Source organism: Pleurodeles waltl, chromosome 5 (assembly GCF_031143425.1).
Source record: "Pleurodeles waltl isolate 20211129_DDA chromosome 5, aPleWal1.hap1.20221129, whole genome shotgun sequence".
Lineage (NCBI taxonomy): Eukaryota > Metazoa > Chordata > Amphibia > Caudata > Salamandridae > Pleurodeles > Pleurodeles waltl.
Window position 1 is genome coordinate 988,222,199 of NC_090444.1, and position 13,191 is coordinate 988,235,389.

Here is a 13,191-nt window from a genome sequence, read left to right on the forward strand (position 1 = left end):
AAGAAGTAGCATTTTTAATTAATCTATTACAGATGCACTTGTATAGTTACATTTTACTAGTTGTACTTGTTAGCAATCTACTTAAATTAAATAATTAGCAATGAAAAACAATTTGACTTGTGTCATGTGGGACCCGTACAGTATACTTTGCACAGGGCCTTAAATATCCGAAGGCAGGCATTCCGACCACCAGGACAATATTGCCAGATATCAAGGTATCAAAATGCCTTCCTCCCATTAACTGAAAGTTGCTAATGACAGCAAACTGTAACCATAAAAAGATTCTTATGGCAAGAGCAGGATCGGCAATTAAACCTCTGGTCGAAATAATCTAAGTGATTTGGAAATCGAACTGTAAAAAATGGCAAGACACTTATGGATTTCACTCTCTTGCCTAGCATGCGGTTTGTGCCACTATGGACTGCAGACATCCCGCTTTGGTAATTATCTATTATAAGGAATCGAATGAGGCATTTGTCCATGGAGTGGGTGCCCAGATTACTCACTATATTCAACATAATCTCCTTCTATAGATCTTTCTCATTATAATCAAGCCTTCCATTCCTCCCTTTCCTCTGTTCTCCTGGAGCTCTGGTCCAGTGGGGACTGTGTACTCTCAGGAGGATTCTAAGATTGACAGCCTCTCCACAGCACACACAAGGGGTGAGTTTAATCTAATGTGTCTGTTGCACAATTGTGATGTATCTCATCAGTAGTGACTGTGATGATGAAAAGGTAGTCTAGAAATAAGACTACTAGTATGTAATCCTGGCATTATTAGATAGGTGTAGACAGTTCTTTCTATCGCAGATAAATGAATCACAAATAGGAAACGTAAAGGTCTCTAGTTTACACAGTATGACCCGTTGCAGAAGGGAAAGGGACTTGTTATTCTGCAACTCTAAAGTTAATACACTTGTTTACAGACCATATCACCTATTTTTTTAGGATAAAGCATAAAGCTTAGGTGAAGCTAACTGCATTTAGCGACTTCACAAAAAATGTGAAATAGGACCTCCAGTAATTTAAACAAGTAAACCAGAATGACAGTGAAGCCTCACACATAATGAGGAGAAATAATTGTTAAAAATAGGAGTGATCATTTGCTTACCAATCATCTGTCTTACCAGGCTCACATAGCAGGACCTATATTTTTCCTTTTTTTTAATCTTTGCTCAATAACTTGCTAATTGGTACTCTGGTGCCTCAAAGGCATCCTAATACCCCGGTAAGTCCAGAGCTGACCTGGCAGTCATTTACCTAAAGCTCTACCATTGGTGGAGGAAGATAAAAGGGAAGGAGTGATACATGTGACACCCCTATGAAAATGCATCAAGGAGAGAGCGGACACAGTGAAGACATTAAAAAGGGGACCACTAGCAGAACTACATCAGTGAAGAGACCTTATCAGGTGCAATAGTGGAACTGTCACGCTCTCCAGAAACACCCCATAATATATTAAAAATTATGATTTAGACCATAGAGGGCACCCCGACATACGTCAATATGGCAGAGGTCAACTCCTCTACCACCCTAGCTGGACAGCCACTCGCCAAATTAGGAGACCACCATGGCTTGGGGCTGATCTCTGTGCATTCATAGGAGCTGTAGCCACAGTGGCTCCTGTAAAAGCACAGAAGGTTTGCTGCACTGATGCTGTTGTTTAGGCGGTTACGCAGAAAACTTTTTTGTTTTTCAGTAACAACACTACCAGAGTGGGAGTGGTCTTTCTGAAAACTAAAAATAATAATGCTCATCCCCACATCATCTAAGGGTGGGGTGTTCATTATGTTTTTTACAGTGCGATGATGGACAGAATTTGAATATTAATCTATCTGTTCAAAATAAAGCTGCAGGATGATGCCAGTACCACTACGGACCTTACTCCACTGGGCCAATGGAGTAAGTGTTCCAATGGCCGCACCAGCAGGGGCACTGCCATAAAAAAACTGGCAGTCTGCCTCACTGGTAATTGAGCAGGGGGACCAAGGGTTTGGCAGGCAAGGTATTCCATCATGTTTGTGATCCTGTCCTCCAAACTCTACATCGGTCTTTGTGTTGGAACGAGTTTAAGATTATAAAAAACTAGAATGGAGATTTGTCGTTCCCTCACAAATAATCCAGATAGATAACGCTGTTCTGCATTACAGACTACCCGAAAATGCTCAGGAAATCCTTGGTGATAAAAGATCATCTTTGAATTCTCATGAACCACCCAGGAATATTCATATAAAAGGGTTATAGTTAAAGCTCACGTCCACATATGATAATAACATTTGCCTTTTATATCTTTTACAGATCTTCGGCAAACTGCTCACTGTGGCCCGTATTTATACTCCGTTTGCGCCGAATTAGCGTCGTTTTTTTAGACGCAAATTCGGCGCAAAACTAACGCCATATTTATACTTTGGCGTTAGACGCGTCTAGCGGCAAAGTATGGGCAAATAGCGTCATTTTTTTGCGTGAACGCCTTCCTTGCGTTAATGAGATGCAAGGAAGGCGTTCCCGTCTAAAAAAATGACGGCGACGCAAATGCGTCGTATTTATACTCCCGGGCAAAAATCACGCCCGGGAGTTGGCGGGTCAAAAAACCCCGCATTTGCGCCACTTTTTAACGCCTGGGTCAGGGTAGGCGTTAAGGGGCCTGTGGGCTTAAAATGAGCCCACAGGTGCCCTCCCCTGCCCCCAGGGACCCCCCCTGCCACCCCTGCCCACCCCAGGAGGACACCCAAGGATGGAGGGACCCACCCCAGGGACATTCAGGTAAGTTCAAGTCAGTATAATTTTTTATATTTTTTAATTTTATTGGTGGCATAGGGGGGCCTTATTTGTGCCCCCCTACATGCCACTATGCCCAATGACCATGCCCAGGGGACATAAGTCCCCTGGGCATGGCCATTGGGCAAGGGGGCATGACTCCTGTCTTTACTAAGACAGGAGTCATTTAAATGGCGTCTGGCCGTCGAAAAAAATAGCGCAAATCGGGTTGAGGCGATTTTTTTGCCTCAACCTGACTTGCCCCATTTTAAGACGCCCTAACGCCATTTTCCCCCTACGCCGGCGCTGCCTGGTCTACGTGGTTTTTTTCCACGCACACCAGGCAGCGCCGGTCTGCTAGCGCCGGCTAACGCCATTCCATAAATACGGCGCCCGCATGTCGCTTCAGAATGGCGTTAGACGGCGCTAAATTTTTTGACGCTAAACTGCGTTAGCGCAGTTTAGCGTCAAAAAGTATAAATATGGGCCTGTGTGTTTCAGTGTGTTCTAGAAAATATGGAGCCCCAAGGCACCAGAACGCCACAGACAGCAATGGTATCGAAATGTGGTCATTTTCTTGAAGAGGTTCCCTGTCGGCAGGGCCATTTGTAGCATTGGTGGCACCCTGTGCGACAATCTTTTTTGGTGCCCCCACCCTCCATGACCTCCTCTTCCGATGCCCCCACTCCCACCCAGCAAACGTCCCCTTATCTCTCCATTGCCGCTCACACATTTCATTTGTTTTAAAGCACAGATAAAGGATGGATTTACTAATCCACTCAGCTATCTACATAAACTATAGTTCTGTTTTTTACAGCAGGCATATTAACCCTCTGCACTACTTTATATCGAGTCAAAACTGCCACTAGACAAAACTCCCATCTCTCTCTCAAGCAGGAACATTAACTACACGAGTTATGTTGACATTTGTTTTGCTTCCTGTGGGCTGGACGCACAAGGATCTTTTCAGCAGGTGCTGATTAAATCACAAGTTTTGTTATTGCTAAATAAGGCTTCCCCCTGAGGTCAGCGCCCCACGCCCCCCTCCAGGTCAGCACCTGGTGCGGCCGCACAACCTTAAAGCCGGCCTTGTCTGTTGTGTGTGTGCTTTTTGGAGGCTAACATTCATACTGAATGAAAAATAGTTGTCTGAGCACATTTCTTTGCTCCTGACTATTAGCAAACCATATGCCTCGATTTAAAAGCTAACTTCAAATAAAATAGAAGAGCATGATACAGATAATGCTATACTTTCAGCATCAGGTGATATTAGACCCCTCTCAAAGTAGTACACCTGGGAGCAATACTTGTGGAAAGACTCCATCTCAAAGATACTATTGCCTTTGTAGCTTGAACTCTGTGTGTTTTGGGAAAAACATGAAGATGATAGGAGGATAGTGGATCTAGTTCAAATGCGTGCCCAGGAAAACATATTGTCAAGTTTGGGTGAATATCACATTGAGTCAATAGCTGGATGGATGATTGAGTACATGGCTGGATGATAGAGTAAAAGACAGAGTAGTAGGATAAGTATAGATTAAGGGAGCTCCCAGTTGGGTGAATGGTTGAATATGTGAGCGTATTAATGGATATCTGGAAGTCTTTCTGCGTGCAGGAATGGATTAATGAGACAATGTGTTGATGATGCACACAGGTCACACCAACCATACAGCCTGCTGCCTCAGCTAGCATTATTAATATTGTTTGAAAAAATCTAGGAATTACTGGCAGTATGTGGATACTATCCTTACAACAGGTGTGTGGAATCACTGTTCCTCGTGTGGCCAAAGCAAGTCAAGAAATAACACCTTTATGCTAGTAAACGTATTGTGGAGAAGTGGGCACATAATGTTATGAATAGACACCATATCACAATAAATATCTTTACCAGCATTATGCATATTCAGATTTGACCCATCAGTTAACAGTCCTTAATGAATGTTTGGATGTGCACAATCACCAGTAAATCTTAACTGCTTGATTTGATTTAAGATAAAATGGAGGTTACATGCAAAATTAACTTTGCTGAGGGCACTTTTTACTGGATGATATGATATACATTTTCTGACCTGTTTCAGAATGATACGTAGGGCCAGATTGAAGAAAAGTGACGCTTCACCCAGTGCAGTGCCACGTTCCTCACACCCCCTTAGCACCTCCCATCTAAGATGCGGCGCACCATGGCGATAGTTAGGGAATTAGCGTCCAAATTTCTCACGCTAGTTCGGAACTATGCAGGATTAGCGGCAAAGATTTTGCAAACCCGTTGTAAACAATGGTGTGCCTCCTTTTATCCCCTGCTCTGAGCAGGCATTAAAAGTGCCAAACAAATGCGGCAAAGAAATCTCTTAGATTTCTTTGCACCATATTTTTTGGCCCCCCTAATGGAGGAACGCCCCCTTTGCATACATTATGCCTGGCACAGGCATAATGTTGCACAAAGGGGTACAAAGTGGCACAATGCATGCATTGCCCACTTCGTAAATTTGGCACACCGATTTTGGCCTTGTTGGGTCACATTAGTGTAAACAAAACAAAAAAGTTAATGGGGTGCAAGGAGGCGCCAGGGGCTCTTAAATCTGCCCCTTTGTTTTCTACTAGTAAGTATAACTTCTCTTTAATAGGCAACCAGCTGAAGGTTAACTGAAAAGTGTTTTTGTTAGCTGGATGAGAACACTTAAATGATTAGCTTTACTGCATCATAATCACTTCAATAGATCTTACCTGGTGTTTGGCTTCAAATTTTCAATGGGAAAATGTGTTCCTCCTGCAGGCCTTGTAGACCACTTGTTCCTTAGATAGTCATCATAAGAGGCACTGTAAACCAGGTAACCTGTGGACAACAAGGAGGTAAGTAACTCAATGGAAAAATGTAGAACTACCTCAGTGATTGACATTGCTGTATTTACTCCATGCAAATCAATCATAATTACTGTAACCACGATTACCCTAATGATGAAAACAACCAAAATTAAAAAATGCAAAACAAAAACACCAAATGTTGATAACCTTTCAAATCACCCAATATTTCAACTCACAGTGCCCAATGCTTTCCCTTTGGCCTTATCTATACAGGTACAGTAGGAGAAAGTGTTGGGTTATGGCAAAATGGTAATATTTAAGAGTCAGCCCACATTGGTATAAAAGGTGATGGAATGAAATATCAAAAGGTGAATGTAAGAGGTACCCCCTCATTAAAAACAAAGTAAATTTAAAATATTTTCAATCAAAGCACAATGAAATGCAAAGAAATGTTTCTTATTAATTATCCTATTACTCCATATGGGTATCTTCTTAAAATCTATAAACATTAGAATATTGTCACTGATGTGTGAAAGAAGACTTTTTATTAACAAAAATACTTGTTTTAGAAACATGTTTTCTAAGCAAAACAATAAGGCAACATATTTTGTCTGTTGTACAGAGCCAATAAGAAATACTATTCTATCCACAATAGCAGCCCTCGAACAGACTTCATCTCCTCTCATCACATTCCCCCCTGGCCAAAATTTTCATCAAGACACTTGAAAGTGTCTTACAAGTCGGTCTTCAATTCCTGCCCCTTTTCATCCAGGAAAGCCTTGCACATCCTCTTTTGGCTTACTCTTCACCGATAGTATCCTGTTCTTCACCCACGTAGTTTGTTGCTCGAATTCTTACAACTCAAATCCCTTTCATTTTCACACAATATACACCTGCCCAATTTCACCACCTTAGAACCATTTCTCATACTTTCTTTACCAGACACCCACTGAGCCCACAACCCATCTTCCTGAGAACCTAGTGAATGCTGTAGGCATAGATATTTATCCTGCCTAGAGAAGTAACCTTTATCCTCACACTTTGAGAATCAGTAACCTCTCACAAAGCAGAACACAAATCACCAACTACAGGTCTATGACACATACATTACACTCAATAAATCACAAGGTTTTGCATTCATGTCGGGGAGATCATGAGGAAAAGAGTTACATCTAGAACCAGCAAAGGTGCTCCCCCTACAAATGTGCAAATCAAAATAGCAACTTTCCTTACTGCATAACTGCATAGAGCGCCTTGGAGCCATGTGTAAGCTTGACTTCCTGTTCCTCACTTTAGCACAATTAAATTAGTAATCTCAACCAAAGCTCTTTGTGACACCAGAGTACTCCATCATGTGCCTCGATACGAGAGAGTAAAATAGCTATGGGGTGTCACTTAAAAACATTCCATCAAACTGCAAAATCCCAAAAACTACAAATTTACAAAATCTTTAATTAGAAAACAAAACACTTTACCAAATCCTCACTAGATTACAAATCCTCTGCCGCCCACTGGGTGGCTTCATCATTTTTCAAGTTTCTAACGGACCGCTTGATCCCCAGGGTAAATATGTCTTTTTTGAAGACCTCAACATATACTGGGAGATCTAAGGAAGCTGAAATAACACAACCGTTTTCATTTTTAGGTGTGTGAGACTCTCGCCCACTCTAAAGACTCCATACTAGAAGAGATTATTGCGAAGGAAGAGAATAATAAACTCAAGACATTGATTTGAGTTGATTAGTCACATTACCTTCTTATCTCCTGCTGTCTCCTATCCTCCGAAATCCTTCTCTCCACCCTAAGAGCCCCCACAATGGGCCAGAGACATTAATAACCTTATCCCAGCCACTATAGCTGAGTACATAGCTTCAACTCTAAATCCCAAAAGTCTGGATCAAGTAGTTAGTAGGTTTGCAAACCAGTATTCTGATACTTTAGCATGAATCATGGACAGAAAAGAGTCAAAGCATCCAAGTAGACTAAGGGTATTCAAAAGACTTTAATGGAGAAACAAAGAATCTTATAGCTACAGAGCATTTATACTTCCATGTGATCTCAACATAGTTAAGAAACTTTGAGAAAGAAAAGAAAAACATATTTTGAGGCTAAGATCAGATCACAAAACATTTTCACTGGTACTATTTCATATCTTAGTGTTAAGTTAAGGCAGTGCTTGCTTCAACAAACGTTTACCAACGTATAATGACAAAAGGATTCTGGAACTACTAATATATTACAAGAACATTTGTGTAGATTTGATGTGTGGCATTTTGTTGTAGTGGGGGACTGTTCTGCCATGTTTTATACTCTTTATTACAATGCGATTTTGTTGTATTGCAGTTGTGTGTGCTCTGTTTTGATTGTTTTGAAGTGATTTCCCCTAGTATGTTTTAATTGTATTGCTATGTTACTTCATGAATGTTTTTATGTTGTGTTCTGTTGTTAAATTTACATATGTCAACACATTCTGCAATATCTACTGCAAAAAGAAGCATATGCTTTGAATGTTTGTGGGATAAGCAACCACACTTCATCATTTAAAGTGGCAAAACAGCACTGCTTCACCTCTTCAAATACCTGGAACAACAGTAAGTCTAAATGGGTGGCAGAGACTTTGTCTTACTCTAGTGCTCCCAGTACTCACTTTATGTGATTTAGCCCCCCTAACTCCTTTGTTAACAGAACGTAAATTGACTAAGCAAAGAAAAAAAAAGCCCTAAACAGCTTTTCATAGTGATACATTAATATAGACAATCTCCTTTAGAGGGGAACACCTACTATTCCATAGAAAGATGTTCAAAGCATTGTGAGACCTCTCTAGACTCTTGGAGCTGAAATTAAAATCACTAGCAAGAAAATTGCTCTCGAAAAGAGGCACCTTTGTTGCACTTAGGCAACATTCAAATGTAAGCTAGTATGAGTCAAAGATGTACTGAGAAATTACACAAATATTTCTTCTTTAAACAAAACTGTGAAAAGAATACTAATGAATAGGTATAGTAATCAACTAGACTAAAAACTATAATTGGAAAGATATCAGCGAGAACTGAAGGCCCAATTTATAGTTTATCGGAGAGGGTACTGTGTCAGCAGTCAGCAACTGATTACCCTCTCTTTTATAATAATGGTCTGCCAGCCTCAATTAGAGTGAGGCGGAACTCAAGCATATTGACGGTGCAGACTACTCCATTTCTGACACCTCCGACAACTGTACCACACAACTTCCATCAGAGGCCCACCCATCCTATTTAGAATAAATGGACTAATGGCCCGTAATCACTGTCTGTCACTTCCAGTCATCCCTGGTGGTAAGGGACAGTGAAAACAGTAAAATGACCCCTAGGCCCTGGGAAACGACAAGAGGAAACTCCAATTGCGAAAAAAGAAAATCCCACTTTGAGTTTTATTTTTTTAAAGTATAAAAAACATTAAAAGTTTACCGCACAACTGTCATATTGACCGAGCCATTCGTCAAACTTTCAATGTATTTACAGAAAGTTTCTGTAAATGCAAGAATTGCCTGCTGGGCCAGTGACATCTCACAATTTAATGGGTGGGTACTCCTTCAGGGTGATGGAGAACTTTACTCCATGGCCCTGACGGAGTAAATATCCATCTGCCAAACTCTAAATCAGGCCCTTAGAGTCTTTTCTGATACCCGTTGCCAAGTATTGTCATTGCACTATATGACAGCAGAGACTAAACCCTTTTTAGGATGAAGTTCAAATGCTAGAATTAAGGCCCATATTTATACTTTTTTACGCTAAACTGCGCTAACGCAGTTTAGCGTAAAAAAAAATTCGCGCCGTCTAACGCCATTCTGAAGCGCCATGCGGGCGCCGTATTCATGGAATGGCGTTAGCCGGCGCAAGCAGACCGGCGCTGCCTGGTGTGCGTGGAAAAAAAACACGTAGACCAGGCAGCGCCGGCGTAGGGGGAAAATGGCGTTAGGGCGTCTTAAAATGGGGCAAGTCAGGTTGAGGCAAAAAAATCGCCTCAACCCGATTTGCGCCATTATTTTCGACGCCCAGACGCCATTTAAATGACTCCTGTCTTAGTAAAGACATGAGTCATGCCCCCTTGCCCAATGGCCATGCCCAGGGGACTTATGTCCCCTGGGCATGGTCATTGGGCATAGTGGCATGTAGGGGGGCACAAATAAGGCCCCCCTATGCCACACAAAAAAAATTAAAAAATATAAAAAATTATACTTACCTGAACTTACCTGAATGTCCCTGGGGTGGGTCCCTCCATCCTTGGGTGTCCTCCTGGGGTGGTCAGGGGTGGCAGGGGGGGTCCCTGGGGGCAGGGGAGGGCACCTGTGGGCTCATTTTGAGCCCACAGGCCCCTTAACGCCTACCCTGACCCAGGCGTTAAATAGTGGCGCAAATGCGGGGTTTTTTGACCCGCCACCTCCCGGGCGTGATTTTTGCCCGGGAGTATAAATACGACGCATTTGCGTCGCCGTCATTTTTTTAGACGGGAACGCCTTCCTTGCATCTCATTAACGCAAGGAAGGCGTTCACGCAAAAAAATGACGCTCTTTACTCATACTTTGGCGCTAGACGCGTCTAACGCCAAAGTATAAATATGGCGTTAGTTTTGCGCCGAATTTGCGTCGAAAAAAACGACGCTAATTCGGCGCAAACGGAGTATAAATATGCCCCTAAATCTTTTGCAGTCCTTGACAGCTCTGAGTAAAATAGCCACAGATGCAGCATTACAAATAGAAGAGTGATAAGTCATTTGGAGAGCTGTACAAAGACATGAGGCATCTAAACCTTTTCTTTTTTTTACTTCGTTTTGTACCTGAAACAATTCGAAACAGCAGAGTAAACCAAGAGCAGCTGACTAGGAGCAACCCACACAACAGAACAAAGCAAGGATATCTATCTAGTAAAAGGACGTACTGCCTCATACTGCACTTCATTGTTAGTTCACCTAATAAGAATTTGATTTCTCTGTCATAGGTTTGCATCCAATTTTCATATCCTGTGATGCTGCGAGATGGCTGGCAATGTTTCCCAATCAAAATGACAGAGATGATTTTCCACGCTGCCAAGGGAAGGTTGTTTCTTCTCCCATAGTGGATAATTTCAGTATTTATTGGTTAAACACATTACCTGTTGCTAGTACAGATACTGCTGTTTTATATAATCCGAGCAGGACCCTCCGGCTTTTCTAGACCCTTGGATCTCAGAGCCTCAGCATATGTTCCAACTGGAAGGCCAATCCTGACTCTTCTGATGAAAATATGGAGCAAGTGATGTGAGGCACGCCAAGAGTAATAACTGAGAACCTTGCCTTCACAATAACTATGTTCTGTAAATTGCTACATTCGATGGAGAAAGAGCTCGGAATTTGCCACTGTGTGGGATTATCGAACAGAAATCTGTTTTCCAAAACTATTCATACATTAGCTCTCTTTATCTGGAATAACCAATGGTAAATTTGTGTGAAATCTCCTGTGAAAAACAGAGACAGTTAAAAATCCACAGATGGGCTTTTCCCTGAAAACAAGAGGGCACTGGTCATGTGGTGTGAATGGTCCTTCTGCATTGCCCTGAAAAAGAACTGTAGAAGAAATTCTTCCTTTTTGGTTTCAGGTGTGCAAGAGGCGCAAACATGGAGGGCTTTGGTGGTGGGCTCAAGTATAAAGTCTTAAAGATCATGAACATATCAGCCTGCAATACAGATATATTTTCTCAGCACTTTATATGTGACCTCATGAAAAATGACAATGTTATCAACATAGAGATTCTTGAAGGGAGGGATTCAGGAGACATCAGGTGTGTGATGCCTAGCCTTGGATCATGCTGGTGGCACCTTCATCCTGTCTTCTAGTTGCCTTTTTAACCTTCAACTAACACAGTACTTCAATCAATGTGTATATCAGTAGCTAGTAATTTATTTACTACTGAAGCAGTAGGACCTCTAATTGAGGCTGTCCACGTGGTGGAAGCACTCCTACTTGTGGTCATGTTGCAGGGATTCCACTACGGGCTGTGGCTGAGGTTAAGGCATGGGCTAATTCCAATGGTTAATTTGTAATCAGAAGAAATTGCGGGTGCCCAAATCTCTCCTCTGAAACACACAGAAGCTGCATTTAATGTGTGAGCACAGACTACTGAGGCAGCATAATCCTAAAGCCACATTGATCCTCTTTAATCCATTGACAACCACTGCCTGCCCCTTTGGCTCACTCTTGCAGGTTTCTGCTTTCTCCCTTTGTGACGCTTTTCTGTCTTACTTTGCTCCGTCTTTTCCATATGTGACTTTTGCTCGCAGTAATTGCCTGATGCAGAAAAACAAGTGCCGGACCTAAAACAAATAAAAGCAGGTGCCCCCACTGGCAACCACCAGCTCAAAGTCAGCACTGGCTGCTTCTAAGAGGGCAGAGATCAGTTATCGTAATGTTCTGCAGGTGAATCCTATTGTTTTGGTGTGCTCGTGGTAAAGCTGTAGGCCTTAATGTCAATGCTAGCTACAAAATTAAGTGATGGCTCAACTGATCATGGCGCCTCATTGTAAATGCGCTCATTAGCAAATCCTAGTTTATTGATGAATGCCTCACCAGTCAAATTAATTTGTATTTGCAGAACAGTTTTCCGAGGCATCCTTCTCTGCCATTTTTCAAGGCAGAAACTTTGCTTCCCCAGACAGTTTTGCTTTGGTGTGACACTGAACTAGAATGTTCTATACAGTAGAAGACCCGGCTAAGACTTAGAGCAAGCTCCCTCTCTATCCCTCAATCTACTATATCAAATGTTTCAATGATGTGAGACTTCAGAAGAATACACATTCAAACTGTGCGTTCATCCTACCAAGACATCTCTCTGTCACCTAAAGGACGCTCTTCAAAACGTGCTGCCATACTGACTGAAACCAGCTGGAGAGAGACTGTCTTCCGGAGATAATAAACTTCATGGTCTGGCAAAAAGATTGAATTAATTAACTGACGAACATAGAAATGGAGGGAACAAAAACAATTAATTTAATACTATTTATATTTATGTAAAGTGTGACCTCACAGGAATTTAAACTTTGAAAAGCACAGCTTTGATGGGAATCCTTGCTTCACGCAATAGCCAAACGAACTGCCACTGCTGTGCATTCCATGCCAGTGGAGTTCTAACATTCCTTGAGAGATAAGTGCCAAAATTCCTAAATGCAAAGAGGGATGACAATGTGTATCATTGTATGATTTCTTTTCCTTTTTTGGGAGAAGAATTAAAATGGGCTTTCAGTCAAATGTATTTCACAGTGCTTATATTTAATCCTAATTGGCTGTAAAAAAATTGGAAAACGTTGCCTTCTGTGGGCACGCTTTCTTTATTAAATTCTTTTCAATAAAGCCAATTTGGTCAATTCAAATTAAAATGTCTTCTGGGAACATAGATGGAGAAATGACAAAGATTATATTTATCAAAGAATATTTCCTAGCTACCAAACCAAATTTATTTGAATAAGTACAAGCAAACTCCTATAGGTGTGAAAAATCGTTTTCTCGATAGGAATAGCAAAATAGCCAGGTAGAAAGTAAGCATATACATCTATTTATAGGTTAAGTTAGGTGAGGTTAGGTTAGTTTAGTTAAGGTTTGGTTAGGCTATGCTTTTATAAAGCATA

At 41.5% G+C, this 13,191-nt stretch overlaps 1 protein-coding gene across 1 annotated transcript in view; it reads right to left on the bottom strand.

The window, feature by feature from the left end:
* Window positions 1-13,191, bottom strand: part of FNDC1 (fibronectin type III domain containing 1) — a 1,110,328-nt gene that overhangs the window by 348,039 nt on the left and 749,098 nt on the right. The window contains exon 15 of the mRNA XM_069235143.1: window positions 5,482-5,590. Coding sequence (XP_069091244.1) covers window positions 5,482-5,590 — 109 coding nt within the window. The remainder of the gene's footprint in view (window positions 1-5,481; window positions 5,591-13,191) is intronic.